Below are 22992 nucleotides of genomic sequence, written 5' to 3'. Positions count from 1 at the left end.
CCACCAAAGAAAGAGGAAGATATGGGAACAAGAAATCCAGACTTGAGAACTGACAGGAAGGGAATTCCCAGCATGAGGGTGAAGAGGCATCTGAGGATGACAGCTGAGCACCAGGCATAGGCAGCCACCGATCCAGACTGCAGCAAGTCGGAGGGCTGCAGGAGAAGTTCACCAAGAAGATGAAACTGATTGACTGTGCGATGTGAACAAAATTATTAAGAAGAGATTTAGACAACAGTCAGAGAGTCTAGAATTGAATTAGAAATAAGTACTTAGAAAATTAAGCATATTAAAAACAAGTAAGATTTTAGCTCCAGAGTAAACATAAAGTTGAGCAGGAAAGGAACTTTGTGATTCAGTTCTGAATAGCACCATAGTCATTATAATGTAAGCACTGAATATTGATCTGTGCTGGGAGTGTGGGAGAATAGGATGGGAAGTGTGCTTGTATGTGGTGGGAGGGAGGGGCTGTGAGAGAAAAAGAAATTATACTCATCCATGTTGGCACATCAACCAGTAATGCCTAAAACAGGCGTGTTAGTTAGAGACTTGGAGGAAAATGCCTAAATAATCAGCTTGGAGGGATGAGAGTGCTTGCCTCTGCCTGGAAGAAAACGGAGAGATCTCTGGTGGCGAGGGGAAGCCTGTTCATCTGTCTTCTTTAAACCCGTCGCTACCCACTGCCCTGAATGTGCCTTTGACACCTGCCCCCTCCCCCTTGAACTAGTGGACTGGGAGCCATTGCTCCAGCCCTTCCTTCTGTTCTGCACCAAAGACATGCACGCCTGCTATTTCTTGTTTTTATGGGCTTTAATGCTGATCATCACAGGGAAACAGATCAGGGAAAAAAAGATAAAAGCAGGTGGGGTGACAAAGGTTGCAGGTTGTCAGAAGTTGTCTAATGGCGGGGGTCTTGCTCCATAGCTCCCCGCCCCCTTTCAAGAAAGTAATGGGCAGCCTTCTGGACCTTTGCTCTCAGGCACAGATTCAAAAGTGTGGCTCACGAAACACACTCTGATACTCTTCTAAAAAAAATTTTAATTTGTTTTTATTTTTCCCAGTTATAAAGTAACACATGAACTTTGAATAAAAACAAATGGTAAGTAAAGAAAAATCGAAAGAATAAATTTCTTACCCTAATTCTACAACCCAGAAGTAATTAACATTTTATTCCAATCCTTTTTTAATCTTTAACTAGATAAACTTTATCAGCACACATACAATATGTACCTTTCATATATAATGTATATCACCCAGAAATAACCTTTAACATTTCTTCCAGTCTCTTTCTGTCTTTAACTAGGTAAATGATTATTGGTACACATAAAATTTATACCTCTCGTAATTATTAATTACATTGGTCATGATTACAATAGTGAAAAATTCGAAACAACTTACATGGGCTTTAATAATAAATGGTTAAATAAGCTAGAATGTATTTATATATTCTAGAATATGGAATACTGTTATCATTTTTTAAAAAGTGCTACTGCAGAAATTTGTTTATTGAAATGGGAAGATATTTATAATGCATTGTATATGTTTATAAAATGGGGGGGAGGAGTGTTTTTCACCACAATTAAATTTATTTTTTCTTGAGGAAGATTCGCTCTGAGCTAACATCTGTGCCAGTCTTCCTCTGTTTTCTATATGGGTCACTGCCTCAGAGTGGTGTACGTCCATGCCCGAGAACTGAACCCAGGCTGCCGAAGTGGAACACGTTGAACTTAACCATTAGGCCGTGGGACTGACCCCCACAATTAAAATTTTTTTTAAGACAGGGTGAAAAATTGTCTGTATGGTACAATCCTTTTCTTGGTGTGAAAAATAGATTTTCTGTACTGAGCTAAGCACTTTATGTGCATTAGCTAATTTAAGTCTCAAGACTTTGGAAAGACTAAAAAACAGTTCCTCTTCACAGAAACATGAGGACTCCAAGAGAAAATAAATGCAAATATTGTCAGGAGTAGAAAGGAGAGGGAGCACTAAGTCTCCACTGGGCAGGGCAGTATGTCCTGTGCATCTAGGAACCTGGATGAGGAGGAACAGGAACCAGGAACCCCAAGGAGGTTTGGGGTGGGGCCATGTGGAGTTTGAGGGGCCAGTGGGTAAATGGGGAAGAGGTCCACAGTTGGGAACAGAGGCATCTGGAGCTTGAGTTGCTGGAATCCAATCCCACCTGTGACATCATTCTGATGTCCCCTTCTTGGAGCCAATCCAATGAGTGGGCAAAAGAGAACATTGCAGGGGCTTTTCTTTGAAACAGTTCAGAATGGGGAGCAGAGCCTCAGGAATGTAGGAGGGGACTGATGAATTCTTGTTGTATTTAAATGGGTCACTGAGTTGTGAGAAATCCTGGACACCCCAAGAGCCCCAACTACTTCACTCTTGGACAAAAAGCACTTTGTTCACGTTTTACTGGGCTCCCTATACCAAGCAGATAAGGACCTGCTAAATTGCAGGAAAGCCTATCGCACACCTTCCCTGTGGATAACCGCCCACCTCAAACCCACAGGAAGCAGAAGCACCAGCCCCCTCTTTGGGACACATCAACGCCTCTCCCTCCTCTGATGTGTCTGAGGGCCAGGTCACTCTTCCACCCCAACGGCCACCACTGTTGCTGCTCCAGCCAGAGCTCCAAGGGCACATCTGGTGACCTAGCTGTCAACAGGGCAGGAGCAAGGTGGCTGCAGACCTCCTGTGATGGGCGTGGCCTTTTTGCATAACCAGGGACAGGTGCAGAGCTAGGGCAGGGCGGGGCTCGGCCTATGGGGAAGTAGGTGGATGAAAAGGACCAAGGGCAGGGCTGACTCAGGCAAAACTGAATGCAAGGAAACACTTTGTGGCGGGAGTGCTTGCTCCACACTTGAGATATTCCCAGGAAAATCGAAAAGCAGTCATATCACCTGGAACCACTCCAGAGAAAGAAATTAGCTGGTAAAGTCACAAATAATTCCAGAGATGGAGCTAAGATCCAGAATTACATATAGTGAATATTAGATTTCCTCTGGTGATTGCCTTTCAAACTTAACCTCTTATTTTGAAATGAATGGTGAAGTATGCCCTTCCAGGAACTTCAGAAGTGAGCACCTGAGCGAGGAAGGCCCTAAAGTCATAGCAGGGAGCAGCTGTCCATGCTGCTAAGGATTGCTGTTGCCTGCCCCACACTGGGCACGGCACTCGTGAGCACTCATATCAGAAGCAGCAGTGAAGGCCTTTACCATTCCTTTTTGATTATTTAACACAATTTTAAGTACTAAGACCTTCTGAAATCTTATTGCAACATCAGCACTTTGTTTCTAATCTAGAAAAGTACACTGTAAAATACTGGTTAGCGGATAATCTGCAATCAAATCGACTTGGCCTGATTCATAAGCTGTCAGTTAGGTTTTACCATCTATAACATCTTAGACAGTTACTTATGAGCATCTGAGAGGGAAGCTCATTTTCATGGGCAGAACCAAAATCAAATGTGTTCCTGACCCCACCTCAGTCTAATGACATTAGCATGATTTATTTCCCTCTTTCTTTGCATGTTTAATTAGGGTGCAAATTCTTTGAATGTAAACTCCTGATTAACTATTGTTTTTCTCAGAAGTTAGCAGAAAGTTAAGCCCACAGGCACTTTTACTACTGACTATCCACTTGAAATATGGCACTTCCTCTTCGTCTCTGTCACCATTATAGGTGTCCACAATATTAGAGATGTAAGGGACTTTTAGATATTATAGTTCAACTCCTTCATCTTACAGATGAGAAAATTGAGCCTTAGACAGGGTTGATGACTTGTCCAAGTTCCCACATCACAGAAGCCAGGACTGGAATTCTGGCCTCCAGTATAATTATAATTAACACCATCTCAGAAGAGCTTTGTATTTGTAAATCTCCATGGGCCTGGGGCAGGGCTGGGGGACTCCTGGGAATCCAGGCAGGTTGCTGCAAGGCCTGTCTATTGCTACAGCAGCATCTGACATTCCAGGGGCCAAGACTGGGAAGGATGGAGGGGTCTTGGATCTTAGGGGCCTGAGAGACAGACTAGATCAAATCCTGTACCTCTTTCTGTTCTTTATGAGGAATTTGGAGGAAATCTTGGCTCACAGAGATGGTGATGGAGAAGATAGAGGGAGAAAGGAAATAACCTGCCAAAGATGTAGGCACTCCTTAGCGGAGAATGGGAGAACTTCAGCACTGGCATAGCTCCTGGACATGACTTGCAAAGGAAGCACTGTGGAAAGTGCCCTTGACTTGATTTAGCAAAAGACCACAGTAGGAAGGAATATTCTCCTCTGGATGCTGCCTGCAGTCAGCCTGTCCTGGAAACAATGGGCCAACCCCGTATCAGCCTACACCTGTGGGGCTTGATTCAGATAATTGATAAGGAATAAATGGGTATTAATTTTTCCTGTCCAGTTATTTTCTCTTAAGACAGGCCAGGCAGAAGCACACTGTAGGGAAGATTTTCCATGTTCCTCTGCAACTCCAGGGCTGAGCACAGGCCTGGCACAGATTAGATCAAAGCAGATTCAGAGTGACGGGCCCCTCACTTGCATGGCTCCTTCTAAAGTCCAGGGAGGGGCCCTGCAATGTGTTCACTAGCCATACACCTTCATAAAATTTGTAAAAGTAAAAGGTTTCAGCCACAATTGTCTGTAACTACCGTCTCCTTCCACCACCACCTCCCTAACTCTAACCCTTGCGTCAGATGCCATTTGAAAGGCCATGGGCACTTTTAAGATCTGGCTAAGGGGGGGCTGAGTCAGGATAAATTTAGTTTGAATGTAGTGGGATATATTTTATGGTTCAAGACCACTAAACTACCCATGTGTAGTTAATGTGTTGCTAGCCACCTTAGGGTATTCATGCTTTCTACCAACACTTTACTGCCCACCGTGCCAGCTCATTCTGTGTCATGAAGGGGCAGGACCAGAGGCCACATTATGATATGAATGTGCCTTACAGCACCTGCCACTTGACACATGTGGGTGGTAGATGAGAAACAAGGTTTTAATGTGTGCGTTCAGAAGCTAGTCTGTGGCAAACTGGCCAACCAGCAGCTACATCAAACTACCAGAGAAGGTCTGGTTCTCAGTGACGTGCAGGCAAAATGCAAGTTTTCTCCTGCCAGGAATATGCTTAATAACACAGCATATACAATGATAAACGCACCATGCATTTATAAAAAATTGATAGGAATCATGTGCCATAGAATTGGTCAGAATTCCTGAGTTTTGGGCACAAAGCTACAGCAGTACTATAGTTTGCATGTGAAGGCATGATAATGCGTCCCAACTAGCAGTCATAACGAACAAATTTGGAGTGACTCCTGCTAGAGGAATGACTGAATTATCTTTCCTTCTCTCTGTGAAATGAAGAGGGGATTGAAGGGTATGCAACCATAAAATGTGAGGAAAACTGTATTACAGGGGATTGTGAGACAGTTAAAGAATGAAAAATACCAAGCTATGTTTTGAAATTGGTGCATTTGCGATGTTTATCTGCTTTTAAAAATTTGTAATTTGTTTTGATTTTTTTCAATTTAATAGTATTCTCTGTTGTACATGATTTGTATTCACAATTTTGTGGATTTCTTCTTAAAGAGGACAGCAAAAACTGTATAAGCTTCAGGTTGCACAAAACCTGGGTCTGTCCTTGGATTAGATGCTAAATAAATGTGAGAGGAATAAGATACAGGACTGACAGATGTGGGGTGTGGGAGGTAAGCAAGAAAGTTCTGGAGGACCAACAGAGAGGACTTTCCTGAGGAGATGGTGACCCAAGGGAGCCACTGTGTGGTGTGCAATCCAGGTGGGGCCGGGGTTGCACGTTGAGAATGTGAAGACAGGATGTATGGAAATGAAGAGGGAATGTTCCAAAGACATGAGTTCTAGGCTTCATTCACAGTTTTGTTCAGAGCAATAGGACTCCATTTTACTCAGGCAAATTTGTGAGCCTACATATGAACATAAGGGGCTAGATGGTTGAAGGAAAAAAAAACCTGTTTCCACTGATTTTAGCAATTGATTATCTCGATGATACTGTAAGGGAGCAGGGCACATATAATCATGAGCCTCATCCGGCAGATCCCAGAGCACATATCTGGTTCTGTGAATGTCTGCTGTCTTCTCTACTCAGAACAGAGCTCGTCTTCCTGAATGGGAACTTCCATATTTTTGTTGCCCTGGTGGGTCCAGGGCTGGGTATTTGGCTTAAACTGAACCAATCAGAGCTCTCCCCTGGAATTTTAAAATGTGAGGCCAGCCAGAGCGGTACTCACCTGCTGTTGAGGGGTTGCTGTGAGGCCTGCCAGCAGCCCTGTCTATGCACACATGCAGGAAGTGTGTCTGCGAGAATGAAGCACAGGCACTGGCAGAGTAATGAAGAGACAGTCTTGTCTTCACACTAGGAGAGGAGAGCCCCCTGCACTTAGCCTGATGCTCTAGAGGGCTCCACGCTGGCCACCTCTGGGGAGGTGTCTGCAGGGCAAAGGGGCTCTACCCACCTCAAGTCTGTGTGCCCTTCCCTTTTATTCCCAAGAATTCTCCGTCCAAATGGCTTTGAGCCTCTTCCAGAGCCTGCTTGGGCCTCTTCCTCAGGTCTGTGCTGCTGAAGGCTGACCATGATGCTGGCATTCAAAGCCCTAGGCCTGAAGGATGGCCAGGGGGCAACTGTTTGGGGAATCTGGTGGGCGACTGGGTGGATGGAACTTGGGTGTACAGGTTGGGGTGTCCACATTCATGCATGTGAGACCATTTATGATCTGGAGCAAAGCCTGAGGTGGGAAGAGAAGGGGGAAGGCCACAGGCTAGGGGCCAGCCCTCCCTATGCTGCCAGGTTCTAAAGCAGAACTTGAAAGAATCAGAGAATTCTAATTCAAACCTGCCCTTCCAGGTAGGATGATCAGAATATATTTTCTTTAGGAGTTTGTAAGTTTGGTCTATAACTCTGTGATATTTAGACATGGAGTATGTGGGTCTCCATTTGTACTCTTGCCCTGGGTCTCACAAATATTGGGGGAGGACCTGAGTAGAGATAAGAGATGGAGAGAAAGTCCCGGTGGCACTGAGTCCCTGGTTCACCATGTTCCTGATGCATAATGCGCCCTGCCTTTCTCTTGGCTTGACCTTATCAGTTAATAAAGAACAAATTCTTGCCTAAATTAATCTCAACTTGTGTTACTTTACTCAAGAATCCTAGCTAATATGGACAGTAAGTGTTGAAGCTAGGACTTGAACCCAGGCTCTGACTCCTGGCTCTGTGCTCCCTCTACCATGTCACACCAGCTTCCTAACTGCCTTTCCTGCTACAAGCCAAGCAAGACTTGCTGATACTATGGCAGGTAAAAGTTTGAATCCATGGGGAAGATTTTACTTACCTGACTCCTAACAGCACTTGCAAGAGAGTACAGATGCCAGAGACAAAGAACATGGTGCTGATGAGGTAGCTCTGGGTCAGGGAGTCATGCTGCAGACACAAGTCCTTGGCCAGGATGAGTGGCACTGCCACGAGCCCCCCCAGGGCCGTAAGGAAGTGCTGTGGGCAGAGCAGAGAGTAGATGGGCGTGTAAATGCTGTGGCTTCCTGAACCACCCTCATTTCCATTCCCATTGCCAGAGCCAAAAGCTCCATCTCCAGTCTCAGAGGAGGCTGGCCATGAGTGACAGGTAGAGATCCAGGCAAAGAGTGGGAAGTAGGAAGGCCTGGCAGCAAGAAAAAGGGACCCAGGCAGAGGGTCTGGGGTTCAAGAGCAGATCCTGGGCAGGACCCTAGTGCTGAGAACTGATATCCTGGGTAAGAAACTAAAGCAGAAACACAGCCTAGGTGGATATAACAGGAACCAAGGAGAAGGCCACAAAGATAAGAACAAGGCAAGTGGCTCATTATTAAAACAAGGCAGAAGGTGAGGGCAAGACCATTGACCAGGAAGGCCTGAGCACGTTCTCCAGGATAGATCATGTATTAAGTCCCAAAACAGTCTTATCCAACTTAAGAAGACTGAATTCATACAAAGTATCTTTTCCATCTAAAGCAGTATGAAACTAGGAATCAATAACAGGGGGGAAACTGGAAAATTCACAAATTTGTGGAAATTAAGCAACAGACTCCTGAACAACCAATGGGTCAAAGAGGAAATAAAGAATATCTTGAGACAAATGAAAATGGAAACATAATACATTGAAACTTATGGGACACAGCAAAAGCAGTTCTAAAAGAGATGTTTACATCAACAAATGCTTATACTAAGAAAGAAGAAAGATCTCAAATAAACAACCTAACTTTACTCCTCAGGGAACTAGAAAAGAAGAACAAACTAAGTCCAAAGTTAGCAGTAGAAAGGAAATAAAGATCAGAGCAAAAATAAATGAAACAAAGACCAGAAAAACAATAGAAAAGATCAATATGCTTTTTGAAAAAATAAACCAATGCTTAGCTAGACTAAGGGAAAAAAAAGAGAAGACTCACACAAATAAAATAAAAAATGAAAGAGGAGCCATTACAACTGATACAACAGAAATACAAAGAACACTAAGACACTAGTATGAACAATTATACGCCAACAAATTGGATAACCTAGAAGAAATGGATTACTTCCTAGAAACATACAACTTACCAAGACTGAATCATAAAGAAACAGAAAGAAAATGTGAGCAGACCAATGACAACTGAGGAGATTAAAGCAGTAATCCAAACCCTCCCAACAAAGAAAAGCCCAGGACCAGATGATTTCACTGGTGAATTTCACAAAACTTTTAAAGAATAATTAACAACAATCCTCAAAATCTTCCAAAAAATTGAAGAGGAGGGGACACTCCCAAACTAATTTTATGAGGCCAGCATAACCTTAATACCAAAGCCAGATAAAGACACTACAAGAAAAGAACACTACAGGCCAATACCCTGATGATTACAGGTGCAAAAATTCTCAACAAACTACTAGGAAATTGAATTCAACGGTATGTTAAAAGCATCATACACCACAACCAAGTGGGATTTGTCCGTGGGGTGCAAGAATGGTTCAACATATGCAAATCAATAAATATGATGCAGCACTTTAATAAAATGAAAGATAAAAATCATACGATCATCTCAATAGATGTAGAAAAAGTATTTGACAAAATTCGACATCCTTTCATGATAAAATAACTACATTACCCATTACATTGGCTCACAATAATATTTTAAAAGTAGTATGACATCTGCTCTTATTTAATAGAAAAGCACAAAGAAGCAAACAAAAATGTGTATCACATCCCTGAGATCCCATATTGAACAGTTTGTAATAGTAAAAGAAATACATCTACGAAATTAGAAAGTTCATGCTACAAAATTTACAGAATAAAAAAAGGAAAGTTGAAAGCTACCCTGCCTTTCCTAGTTCCTCTTCCCAAGGCTAAATAGCTTTATTAGTTTCTTGTGAACCATTCAAAACATATAAAGTTCTTACATATACTTATGTCTACCATTCTATCTCTTTTTTGTTTGTTTTTAACACAAAAAAGATCACACTATACACAGTTATCTATTCTGTTTTTTTCATTTAATATAACTTGGGGGACATTCCCTAACTGTAAGGTAAATATATCCTTCTCTTTTTAACAGCTGCATAAAAAAGTCAGTTGTTAGGATGTGCTACAATTTATTTAACCAGTTCCCTATGATGGATATTTTGGTTGTTTCTAGGGTTTTGTTTGTTTGTTGTGTGGTTTTGATTTTACTCTTACCAATAATGTTACAAGAACTACCTTTATTTATTTGAAGAAGCCTTGTCAGCACATCCACAGAGAAAAACTTAAGCACTGGGGACTGGGTGAAAGGGTATATGTGTTTTACGTGTTGATGGAAATCACAAAACTGTAATCCAGAAAGATTGCACCAAATAACACTCCAACAAAAGTGTTTGAGAGACCTTGTTTCCCCAAATTCCCCAAGCATTGGTTATCAAATTTTTTAGTTGTTGCCAATCAAATAAATTAAAATTGGTATCTTGAAAAAAGAAACACAATGGCCCAGTTGGTGTCCTTGACCCAGTTGGTGACTTATCAGCCCAGTGTGAGAGAGAATCCTATCTAATTCCTCCCCCCGCCCCCCAAACTCCTGGACAGAAAGAGAGACCAGAGGAGCTCTGAGCTCCCCTAGAGCTCAGTTACATGGAAGACAATATTAGCAACTGAAGTAGCGGATCTTGCCTAATTTGACCTGGGTGTACGTTGATATGGCTTTTGAGGCAGAGCCTCTTTGGACCCAGTGTTTGCTGGCTGGCATTACCTGGATCCCCAAGAGGATGCAGAGATACCATGGTGGGACGTCCAAGATGCCATAGGCCAGGTGGCTGCTGCTGGGACTCTCAGACTGACCATCCTTCTTCTTGCTTCGGCCATCATCTTGGGAGCTGAGCATGTTATCATCCTTCTGCTGGGAACAACAGAAGGACACATGTGGGCATTTCCAAAGGAATCAAACGGACTTCCTGAGTTCAACCACACAGATGGACAGCCTTCCAGAAGAAAGAGGCAATGAGACAAGGATAACTGTTGGCTGGCTTGGGATTTCTAGGTCCAGACTCAAAAGAGCAGTGATTTTCTTTATTATACATCTGCACAGCGCCTCTGTGTGAATCTTGGACCATGCAAGATGAGTGGATGCCTTGTCTAAAGCCCTGGCAGAGAAGCAGCTTTCTGCAGGAGGGGATGGGGGCCAACTCCAAGGTCAGAAAATGGGTAGGTTTCCCTTCCACACAGTCAGGTAAATGGGGATCCTGGCCCCAGAGTGGTGTAGCTGCCCTCAGGCTCTGGGCTCACAACTGCCAAAGCCCTCATCACAGGATGGTTACTATATGGACTGTTTCCTCATCCATCTCTTCTGCTGGGCTGTGAGTTCCTAGAATGCATTGATTGTGCCTTACTCTTCTTTGTTGTCCCAGCTTCTAGAGCAGTCATTGTGCTCAGTGTAGACTGAATGAATGGATGTCACACACAAATGTAGAGGAGTGCAGTGCATACAGAATGCTCTAGGGACAATAGCCAATTTACATTCCTACCAGTTTAACCAAAATTAACTTCAAATTATAAACTTTTCCCTCCAACTTATTGGCTGCATAGCTCACCAAACTTGGGCAAATTACTAATATTTCTAAGCCTCGTTGTCTGATCTATAAAACAGAAATGTCAATAACATCTACTTCATAAATAGTTGACAAAATTAAATAGGAGTGTGAAGAAATGGGGAGATGTTGGTCAAAGAATGCAAACAAATATTATAAGACAAATAAGAGCTAGGGATCTAATGTACAGCTGATACCAAACCTGATATCAGTTTCCCTACAGTAAACCCAGCATATATGGGGTTAAAACCCAAACACTAATTCCCTGCTTACTCCATGGCTTCCTGACTCCAGAATCAACTATCCTCCATGGAGACAGACACAGCCAAGGACAACCACCTGGATTCGTTATCTCCTCCTCCTCCCTGCCAAGGAGCTCCAGGTTGGTGGACCAGCTCCAATGAACAAAGCCATATGCTCCCCCTCCCCTACCTAAAACCCCAAATAAAAACCCTTACTTATAGATTTCAGGGAGTCTGAGATTTCAGCATTAGCTGCCCTTTGTCCTTGCTCAGCACAATGCAATAATAAAATTCCTACTTTCTTCCACTACACCCGGTGTCAAAGATTGGCTTGCTGTGCAATGGGTGAGTGAACTCACTTCAGGTTTGACATCACAGCTTGGTGATTATAGTTAATAAGATTGTACTATATACTTAAAAGTTTCTAAGAGAGTGGATCTTAAATGTTTTCACTACAAAAAAGAAATGGTCATTCAGAGATGTGAGGCTGCTGTTAGCTAATGCTATGGTGGGAATCATGTTGCAATATATACCTGTATCAAATGCACATGGTTTACACCTTAAACTTACACAATATTATTTGTCAATTAAATCTGAATAAAGCTGGAAAAAATTAGAGCAGGAAGCACAAAGTCCACTGCCTGGCATAGTGTAATTGCCCAACAAATATTAGCTGTTATTAAGGTAATATTAATTAAGATGAGCTAATATTAACTAAGATTAAGATTAATTAAGATTAAATAAATTACGATGAGCTTCCAGTCTCATGTTTCAAAAACTTTAAATTTGTGCTTAGGCCTGACATTTGAGCATCTGGCTGTGGGTGACAGGAGCATGAGAACAATGTCTCTGGTGTGGACAGAAGGTGGCAAGCTCACCAGCATGAAAATCAGGCAGCCCTAGGTGATATGCCCCAGCGGGGTCCCGGGCCGTGGTCAGATGACAGAGGGCAGGGTCTGAACAGTAGCAGAACCAGGGCTGCCCCGAGGGTGGTATGGGCTTCTCACAGAGAAACTTCCAGAAAAGAACAGTAACACCCACCTCCATGCCTCAGCCCCCTTTACCTCAGCCAAGACTCGGAGGAAACTTCTGAACCAGGGCTGCACAATGACTCTCATGGGTGCTGAGCACTGCTACTCTATGGGATCCTTCTCCCACAAAAATTTAATACTGTATTTTGTGACTATGTTGATATAAAGACCAATATATTGTTATATATTAAAACATTTTCTTTCATCTAAAGTTCGTTTATTTTCTTCTGATTTTAAAAGTAAAAACATTTTTATGGGCCCCTAAGAGAATGATGGGCCCTGGGCACTGTGGCTGCGGTATGTGACAGGTCAGCGGTCCTGTTCTGGAGAAGTGGAAGAAGGTGATGGGGGAGGAGTGGCTTTCTCCACTTACTTAGAAGTGGAGAGAGGCAAGAAACGCACCAGGTCAAGAACTGAGTGGTTGTCCCTACCACCTCCAGGACAGCCCTGGTCCCTAGGGAACACTATCTTCTGAGAGAGGGTTTCTCGCACTAGCACCGTTGACACTTTGGACGAGGTAATTCTTTGTGTGTTGTGTGTATGCATCGGGGGGTGGGGCTGGACTGTGGACTGTAGGATGTTAAGCAGCACCTGTGGCCTCACCCCACTAGATGCCTGTGGCACCTCCTCCCCTACAGTTGTGACAACCAAAAATGTCTCTGGACATTGCAAATATTCCCAAAGTGGAGAAGTAAAATAGCTCCCAGTTAAAAACTGCTATTTTGAGTATTTACTAGTTCCTACTATGGAAGTCCTAACTAGGGACAGTGCTGCCTGTCATGGGGAGGTGGGACAGGTAGACCATCTCGTCTCCTGTGTGGAGACTGAGGAACTCAGGCCTCCTCCTCCATGGGGTTAGAGCATTAGCAAATACTGATCCTAATTCCTTCCCAGAGCCACCTGTGGGGCCCGCATCACTGGCCATGGAGAAGGCGTGTCATAGTGCGCTGAGCCTCAGAGCAGCCAGGGGAGCCCAGGGCTATGGTCAGGCTGCTGACGGTGGGCTGACTGATCCAGCCGCAGCCCAGCTCTGCAGAGTCATTTTCTTGATGAGGTTCTGAACAGTGTTTGCTTATTAATCTTCCAATATTTAGGTCCTAAAAGATTAATGTAAGAGTTTTGCTTCTGCTCATCTGTTTAGCGATGGCTGGACGTATGCATCCATCACCTGCTCCAGGAAGCCTTCCCTGACCTCACCCAACCCCAGCCTCAGACTAAAGTAGCCCTTTCCTCCTCAGAGGCTCCTACAAAACCATGAGCACATTTACCCTGGCCCAAAACAGGCCTGAGTGCACCATGTTTCCTTGTCCAAAAGACCGTCAAGTCGTATAAAGTCATTATGGCCATCCCAGCACATAGTTAGCGCTCATACAACTATCTGCTGACTGATGAATTAGATGAATAAATGCATAAATTAGTAACTATAGAGAATTTTTCTCACTGATTTGTTTTAAAATACATCCCTAACTAACTGGTAGAACTCTTCTGAAACACCATGCTTATCCTATCTAGACTTCTGAGAAGAAGGCTGTATTGATGCTGCTTGGTACTTGGGTTGCACAGGAAAGTTGTTTTTGCCAAAGGAGGTTAAGGCTGGGCCCAAGACAGACTGCAGGGTGCAGGAGGGAAGGAACTCTGGGCCCCTGAGCCCTTGTCACGAGGTTTTAGTGAATGTATGGAGGAATCAGTGAGGGCAACAGAGGAAAAACAGGTGGAGGAAAAGAGGAGAGGGAGAAGGAAAGAGATTGATCGATCAATCGATTGACTGATTCCAGGTAGGCTACACAGAACAACGGACTATGCAGTTTGAAGTTGGGCTGACATGGTCTGTCAGCGCCCTGCTTGGAGGCCAAAGGCACATCACTTCACCTCTCCCAGCCCCCGTCTCCCCATCTCAATCTGCGATGGTTGTAAGGACACTTGAAGACTCCAGTGTGTGCAGTGTATCGACATCCTGCTGTGTGCGCCCATGCGTGAGCTCACAGGGCTGTGGCTGGTACAGTTGTGTGTGTTCTGCCAACAAGATCACCTCGCACCCTCTCTTAGGACCTGTCAGAATTCTCAGGAAGGTCATGGGGTGGGAATCACTGATGGGGAGAGCTGTTGGTTTTGCACCTTCCTGTCTTTTTCCCACATAGGAGCCAATGACTTCAAGAGTGTTCCCAGCCTGAGGACCTCTTAATAATCTAAGTTCTGTCTGGATATCAAATTGGACCATCTGAAGATTATGGAAACCACTCCTGCACCTGCTTTAAAACAATTATCTAGGAGCCGACCTGATGGCCTAGCAGTTAAAGTTCTGTGCACTCTGCTTCAGTGGCTGAGATTCGGTTCCTGGGTGCAGAACCCCATCACTCGTCAGTCAGTTGCCATGCTGTGACGACAGCTCACATAGAAGAAATAGAAGAACTTACAACTAGAATATACAACTATGTACTAGAGCTTTAAGGAGACAAAAAAGGAAGATTTTCAAGATGTTAGCTCAGGGTGTATCTTTCCCAGCAAAAAAAAAAAAAAAGAAGAAGAAAGAAAAAGATGCATAAGCTAGTTTTAAAAAACAAAACACTGCTATCTGAGAGAGTGACCTTGCAGGAAGCCCCACATGAAAAAAAAATCCTTTGGAATTTAGAGCTGGGAAATCCTGTCTTCCTTGAGAACAGCTGGGTCTTCTCTTCTGGTAAGAGTGTGTGACTTCTGGGAAGCCCGTCAGCCACCACAGCAGAAAAAACAGAGCCTGATCAAAAGATGCCTCTGGCTGTAAACAAGCTCCTGTCACTTTTGCAAAGAAGTGGAGCAAAAAACAAAACAAGCAGGTATACAAAGCGCTAAGATTCATGTGGGTCAGAGACGAATCACTAGCATATTAAAGACATACATAGAAACAAGTGACATCCCAAAGCTCTTGTAGAGCAGCCCTTCTCAGACAGAGGCGGACACTGTCGCATCCTGGGGCATATCTGAATCTGGAAGGCACTTTTCTCCCAGAGAATCCCCTGCAGGGAGAAGTCTGTGCCTGTGACTCACGCAGCTGCAGACGGAAGCTTGCGAGCCCCTTCTTGGAGGAAGAATGGATTCTTAACACAGCGCCCCTGCCAGTGAGCACTGGGATGAGAAGAGAGGCCACAGCTCTGCTTCTGCTTGGAGGTGAGTCCATCAGCTCAATACATGGCTGTAACCTCACTGAAAGACTTGATCAAAAGAGGAGTTCTGATGCGCTTTGGCATTTTATGGAGCTTTACAGTTTACAAAGAGCTTCCGATGCATCCTCTCATCTGCTCCAATTTAGAGGTGGGGAGAGTGAGGCTCAGTGAGGGTCCATGGCTTGTCCAAGGTCCCACTGTAAACAGGAGAAGGTAACCATCCTGTTTTAGCATCAAGGCAGTCGCCTGCAGGTGTGTCCCCTGTGCCTACAGCCCTCCAGCTCCCAGGACAGATGAGCAGAGCAGGAGAAGACCCTGGTGCAGGGAGAGCAGCAGTGGGAAGGGGGAGTTCCTGGGGGAGACGGATCCCTGCCCTCTGACTCCATCTGTACCCCACACAGCCTTTGTGCCCCCACCGGACCCTCTAGGTTCATTTCCTAACATTCCCGTTCACCAGGCTCTAGCCAATCGGATTGTCCAGGTTTCTCCAAATGTGGCCTCGATGATCCCGCCTCAGAGCCTTTGCTCCCCCTGTGCTCCCCACTCAGTGCCCTGCTTCCCCTACCCACTCCCTGCTTCCAAGAGCACAGTGCCTCCTCCCCATCACCTCCCCTGACTCCGCACCCCCGTGCGATCTTTCTCCCTAGTACTCCCAACACATGTTGCCTATGTTATGTAATTTACCATTTTCTCCCTTGTACCAGAAGTAATTTTTGTGTACACTGTTTTCCCCTAGCTAGGCCATAAGCTGTCTTCCCCATATTTATCCCCAGAAGGTTCTAGCAGAGTAACATGCATGTGAAAACCAAAAACATCTCAGAAACGTGACTTCTTAATCTAGATTAGTGCTGAAACTGAGGTTTTGAGGAAAATGAAGAGAAGACTCCATGGAAGAGGAGATGGATCCGGGCCCAGACCTCCCCTCCCCACTGGCCGCAGGTAAGCCCCAAGTGTGGCAAAGATCCCAGCCTTCAGAAAACAGAGTCTTCAACTTATTTCCCAAGACCTTTTTTTCTTTTAGTTTCATTTTGCTTCCATGAGGTAGTGGCAGAAAGGATTCTGAGGAGAAGAAAGGGGAATGTTCTCAGGGGCCTCCCACAACTTTCCAGAAGAGATGGCCAGGGCCTCTTTACCAGATGGCTGACCAGCAGTGGGCAGGGTCTGGCAGCCTGGCTCCAGGGGAGAGCTCTGGGGACCCAGCCCAGGTGCAAGGGGCAGCTGTCCCGCAGATGCCTTGGCTGGGACTCATTTGGGCAACAGCCCTGGCCTAGTGCAAAGGGGCTCTTTCTGCCTGTGGTGTGAGTGGCAAGAACAGAGGGTCTCTGCTCAGATCCCCTGTTAGTCTCAGGTGGGTAAAAGAGGTGGGAGAGGTGGTGGGGCCAGGACTAGCTCACGAGCCTCTGAATGGGTCACTGTGACTCTACTCCTCTGGGCCTCGGGTTCCTCATCGGGCAAATGGGAACAGAGTTGCCTGTGCCATTGGCTTGGAGGGAAGGAAGCCAAGTACATGAAGTGCCTGGGGCATGTGGGTTGTCAGCAAACATTAGTTCTCTCTCTCTGCTTCCCTCTCTCCTTCCCTTTGCTTTGTTCAGAAAGGGCTTCTGAGCAAAGAAATTGTAACACTGAGAACCCTGGAAAACAAATATTTGGATTCAACAGAGACAAACCTAAGGTCAAAGGTAGAGCAAAGGGGCTCCTCCAGCTCTTCCTCAGTCCTTGTGGTTCATCCACAGGGTCAGCCCTGGAGGAATCTCTGCCTCTGGGGACCAGGTGGGAGGGCGGCCGCCACCCCTGTTTAATCACCTAAAATCTTGTCTAGACTGTGAGGCTCGGTCCTTAGCACTAATAAGGAATGGGGGCTTTAGGACTCCCTGCTGGCCCCTCGGGGCCTCTCTCTCCCTTTCTGCCTGCCCCCCTCTTCTCTTTCCCTCTCTCTTCTACCAGCACTCACCAGGAAGTCGGGGTGCTCACAGCTGGTCATGGCAGACTTCACGGCAACTGGAGGACTCCTGTTGGCGTCCTCCCAGCGTGAAAAAAAAGGGAAGCCGCTCCAGTAGAGAAAGATTAACTTCTCAATGCCCGCCAAAATAATAAAAGTGAGAGGCAGGCAGGGATCCCTGGCCTGGCTCTGAGGAGGGTGGGGCCTCCTGGCTCCAGATGCGGATCTGCAACAGACTCCTGCCACCCACACCGCCCCACCCCAGCCCTCTCCAGTCATAATTTGGTAAGTTTGGGTAATTGCAGAGAAGTTGATACCCCATGACGCTAAGGAACAAATCAGGGCACAGCCTGTCAGGGTGTGGCAGGAGCTCACTTTCGGGAAGCCGAGTTCCCGGGAGCAGGAAAGGAGGGGGCGAGGGGGAGGCTCTGGCTGAAGAGGCTTTTCAGTTTCGAAAGCTGATTTCTGGTGACTGGCTGAGCTGCGATGAAAGTACTGCAAAAGCAGCCCAACCAACATGGCCCCTGAGATGCATTAATGAAGTCATGAGGGAAAGGGTATTACTGTTGACCTGGGAGCAGCCACTAGGGCTCAAGGGTACAGCAAAGCCTCAGTGAGAGACTGAGGAAAAAATGCTTCTAATTCTTAGGTGCTTGTCTCCCTAACACCCAGAAACATCTAACAACTCAGCTTTTAGAGAGACGGGTCCAGGAAGGCATCCTCTTACCCTCATTCGGCAGAGGACACTTGACAGGCCCTCCTCGAAAACACGAGACAAACACTATTCCACAAAGTCCCAAGAAAACCAAGTGCCAGCTACTCTTGCTGGTGTCATGTTCTCGAATGGGTGGCGCTGGGTCTCAAAGTTCAAAAAACACGCAGGACACACATAGACATCATTGGAAGTTGGTCCAAGAGGGAGCACTGAGAAAAGCAACAATGAGATGCTTGACCAGGGAGAAGACAGACTTGATTTGGGCTGTGACAGAAAGCCAAGGTCGGAAGACAGTCAAAGGTCACCAAGTAGCTAGCTTTACTAAATGCTTAACTATGTTGACTTGCTGCACCTTTTTTGTATTATCTTATTTAATGTTCGCTGCAAACTAGTATCCACATCCTTATTTTACAGATCAAGAAACTCAGGTGTTGATGGGGTGAGCTCTTTGCCCAAGGCTCTTAGCAAATGCAGGAGCTGAGGTTCAAACCCAGACAGTCTTGTTCCACAGCGCAGGGGGCTCGAGGAGATGCTGGATGGAGACCTGCAAACCCTCTGGGTCTGGAGAACAGAAGGACAAGGCTCCAGGGAAGATGGCCCAGAGAGGGTAGACACCAAGGGGCTTCCTCAGCCTGCCCCTGAGAGGAAACGTGGGTCCTCTACAAATGGCACCCAGGGGCTCAACAGTCACTTGGAAGTGAAGGTGAGACTGCTCAGCCCCAGGAGGGCATGGACTCCTCCGTCTGTTGGGTTCCCCTGAACACACGAAATGTGCGGTTCCCTGGGCTGCACAAGGTACAAGGTGGATGGATAGCAGGTGTCACCATCCACGAGGATCTCCACAGCGAGCAGCACAGGCTTCACTGCTGCAGGAGGGCCTGGCTGGTGGGCATCAGAGCAGGGGCTGCCTGTCCTGCCCACCACAACCCCGCCCCACAGTCCTGTGAGCAGGGGCAAAGGTGGGTTCTTGTTGGACTTCTCTTTTCTCTGCCACTTTTGGGGTAACACAGAAGAAGGGGCATTCTCCAAGACGCTGCCCTCCCCACACTGAAGGTCTTGCCTTTCTTGACTTTGCCCTTCCTCCCCCCACCCCTCCTCCACCCCGCCGACTGTTTAGGTGGACAATTAACTCCCCTAGAGTGTGAGGAAAGATGGCACAGGCTTAGCTCCACAACTGAGGTAAATCACGAAGATGGTCTCCTGTTCCCCACTTCATTTGGCTGCCTGTTCACTGTATTCTAGAACCTTCCTCACTCTTCATCTTCAAGTCCTCTCTTCTGGGCCTGACACTCTTTATTTCACATGGTTCTCTTCACAAGTCCTTTCTGTGCTCACCCTGTGGCCTGCAGTCACTGCTGCTGTCCGTGTAGTCCCCACCCCCTCAGCAGCTCAGATGAGGAGCCAAGCCAGTACCGCTCCTTATCCTCTACCTCCTGCCCCTCAGAAGTGACTTCCACAGACTGTGGTCTCTCCACTCATTGCCTGGCCTGGATCCTGCCGCCATCTCTCACACCAAAGCCACTGTTGTACCCAACAAATCTCAAACAGCCTCAGCTGCCCCAGCTACTGGCCTCACCCTCCTGCTCCAGCTGGAATCATCCTGCCACACACCACCATCCAATCACACAAGCCCAAGATTTGCAAAATACACACTACACATTCACAATAATTATTTATGACTCCATATTTTGAGTTACAGAAATCTAGCTCTAGCAATTACCTCAAGCAGTGAGAGGAATTTGTTTTAAGAATATGGGGTCTCTCTGGGAACCGAGGATCTTTCCTCAAACACCTGAAGGAATTAAAACTCATCTATTACATTTTCACACATAAACTTCTAATCCCAAATTTGAGGCAGTTTCTCAGGCTGCAGGCACTTTTGGAGGAGAAAGGCATTGGGCCCCTCTGTATATAATACATGATGGCCCCACTGGATGCACCATCTTTGTGTGTGGAGTAGGCTAAGCAGTAAGGCTTGACCTGGACCTTTTCTCCACTGAGGTCAGATGAATTGGCAGTTGGCTGTTGTAGGAGACAATATGCCAAGGCATGGCCATGAGGAAAATCACGCCTGACAGCAAGCATGAAGAAGGCCAACAGAGCTTCTCAATTGTAGGTCAAACTAAACTGTGGGTGCAGCTTTTGGTTTTGCCATTCAGAATCCATTCAGCCTGCCCTCATTTTCCTCTGGGGAACCATCCTGATCCACAGCAATCAGCCCATGTGCTTCAAGCAGAGTTTACTCTGCCCCGTGGGTGCCCTGCAGTAGGGGATGGGGCAGCTGGAGCACCTGATTTCATATATTCTTGTTCCAAAGGGTCAAGAAACCAACATTAGCATGGAGAGCGAGGTTTCCTAACATCTTTATAGAGCCCTGGATTGTTTCACCACAAATTGGAGTTGTAGAATTTTAGGTTTGGATTTGCAAAACTATTTACTTCAAAGTTTGATCTGTGCAGCTTGAAAAGCTTCCTTGAGTGAATTGTGGCTTTTGATTTATGATATCCTGTTATAAACGATTCCTGTACTTGTGCTTAATTGAATCTCAGTTTCTAGAGCAGGGGTTGGACAACTATGACTCACCAGCCAAATCTTGCCCACTTCCTACTTATATAAACAGAGCTTCACTGGAACATATCCAGGTTCATTTGTTTCCATATTCTCTATAGCTACTTTTGGATTACAACGGCACAATTAAGTAGTTGTGAGGGGCCCAGAAAGCCTAAAATAAGTTACTACCTGGCCCTTTTCAGAAAAAGTTTGCTGACTTCTGTTCTAGAACCTCAGTCCAAAATTATACGTTATTCAGCGTGTAATTTTTCATCTTTAATTACACAATGTAGGCATGAGTTAAATAAATTTAAACAAAGTATAAGTACTTTTTAAAAACCCTATGATCTCCTCTTCAGCTGATATCAGCCTTTGCGCTCCTCTTCCAGAGCTCAGCATCCCACAGGCTTTTCTGTGCGTTCACTCTCGCAGAGCACAGGCCTGACTCCGGGGCTGCTTAACAGGAACACCCCAACAGGCAGTTTGCCATTTATAATCGTTGTTCTCTGCTCTTAGGGAACTAATTGCTTCTGCTAACCCTTCAGCTCGTCTCTGTCTCTCAGTGTCCAAGCTCTTCTGTCGGACAAGCAGGGCCCAGGGAGGAATATCCAAGAGGGCTCTCAGGACCTGAATGCAATGGAAGTGACCTGAGGGCTGTGGAACCAAGAGCTGAAATCAGCTTATGGAGAGTAGGGTTGAAAACCACTACTCTAATATAAGCAGGAAGATTCCAAAGTGGGAAGACAGGTTGCAAAATTTAACTGCTGCTCCAAGCTGCCCCTTCTCAGCAGAGGCAGGTCCTGCAGCCTGCTTTGGTGTCTTTATAATTGCAGCTCTTCCTTATGGCACACTCTGGGTCCCCAGGCCGGGTCACTGAGGCTCAGAGTGGAGGATGGGGCCTCAAGGCTGGGCGAGCAGAGACCAGGGAAAGTCAGATGGATTCTCATGCAGAGATGACTCTGGCAGGAGAGGTCCTGGCCTTATAGACTCCACCACCTTGAAGCTGTCTGATGGTGGGCCCCATCTGCAGCCTTCTCGTGTCATCTCGTGACCAATGTACCCAGAAGGCAGTATTCCAGAGCCCTTCTTAGCCACCCTGCTCCTGCAGGCCATCAGGGGATCTGGGAAACCAGAGGATGCCTGATAAACCAGAGGCTATGAGTTACGTTTTTAAATGCAAGCAACAGAAACTGACTCTGACCACCTTTAGCAAGAGATGGGTATTGTTGACGAAAATAATCCATAACCAATCTATAAGTGAAAATTTGGATGAGTTTATTCTGAGCTGAAATCTGAGGACCATGGCCCGGGGCCTTTCTTCCTGAAGGAAGAAAGGGCACCAAGGAAGTGGGGTGCACAGAGTGGTCATATACCCCCAAACAGGATGTTTCACATAGGATTGAAATGGCCCTTTTACAATAGTCGCGAGACAGCTCTGTCTGCACAGCGATTGATGGAAATAGCAGGTAGGTCTGCTGTCTCGGTGAACACAGCAGGGTGGCAGGTCTGTTGTCTCCAGCTGAGTGGTCACAGGTGAGCACTGTAATCAGTTCCTAGCCTAACGAAAGATGCTTAATCTTTAAGGAAATGCCAACGTTGGGAGGGGGAGGGAAGTTGCACCTTTATCTCAAAGGCCTTTGTTCTTGGCATAGGAAATGTATATACAATGCATGCTCAACGGGCACAGTCAGGCCCTTTTGGAAAAAACAAAGTCAGGCCGAATTAGGTTTATATGAAATGGCTTCCTCATATACTCCAATATATCCTATTGCTTGCCATTTTTTTTTGGTCAGTATTTATTTGAGAACTCGGTAGCTCACAGAATGAAGAGCTGAACAACCAGGCACTGGGAGGATAGCGATAGTGGGTCCGGGGATCACAGTGGCAGGGATCCATGGACTTTTTCTTGGAGGGAATTACTGTGAGGTGACTTGGACCCACCCACCTTCTCCTCCTCGTGCCATCACTCAGAAGTCAAATTCCAAGGAGACAGGATCTGATTGGCCCAGTCTGGGTTGTGTGTCCTGCAGGCAGCCCACAGGGACTGGGGTGGAAGTGGGGTCCTGCCACTGGCAGCTCTCCAGGAGGCACAGAGAATGGGGAAGGGGCAGTATTTCCAAAGGAAAGAGAAGAAAGGCAGAAGGAAGATGCAGGAAGGAGGGGGCCACTCCCCACAGTCACCGTGAGAGGGAACATCCTGGGTGGAGGAGCCCAGGGAGTTTTTCCACGCGAATTCTGTGCTGTTGCAGCAAGAGAACGTGCCACGGGGTCAGTAAGA

General features: G+C 46.0%; 1 protein-coding gene and 1 long non-coding RNA gene across 8 annotated transcripts in view; one reads left to right on the top strand and one right to left on the bottom strand.

Annotated features, from left to right (window-relative positions):
* The window catches only part of LOC106783107 (solute carrier family 23 member 1-like), a 50936-nt gene extending 33128 nt beyond the window's left edge, over positions 1–17808 (bottom strand). For 3 of the 7 annotated variants that reach the window (XR_011438001.1, XM_023639737.2, XM_070265095.1), the window contains exons 1-3: positions 17462–17743; positions 10263–10406; positions 7373–7530 (exon numbers count right to left, since the gene is read on the bottom strand). Coding sequence is in view for 6 of the 7 variants with exons in the window: in XM_023639737.2 (XP_023495505.2) it covers positions 7373–7530; positions 10263–10406; positions 17462–17728 (569 nt within the window). In the remaining variant the exon portion in view is untranslated. Of the gene's footprint in view, positions 1–7372; positions 7531–10262; positions 10410–17461 lie in introns of all 7 variants that reach the window. The other 4 variants (XM_023639736.2, XM_023639740.2, XM_023639744.2 and 1 more) reach the window with 3 other exon arrangements.
* LOC138923832 (uncharacterized) lies at positions 17597–20702 on the top strand. The gene is made up of 2 exons (XR_011438002.1): positions 17597–17734; positions 18579–20702. It is a non-coding gene; the product is annotated as an uncharacterized lncRNA (long non-coding RNA).
* The last annotated feature ends 2290 nt before the right edge of the window (positions 20703–22992 follow it).

This window comes from Equus caballus, chromosome 4 (genome assembly GCF_041296265.1).
Source record: "Equus caballus isolate H_3958 breed thoroughbred chromosome 4, TB-T2T, whole genome shotgun sequence".
Lineage (NCBI taxonomy): Eukaryota > Metazoa > Chordata > Mammalia > Perissodactyla > Equidae > Equus > Equus caballus.
This window is presented reverse-complemented; position numbering and strand designations above follow the sequence as displayed.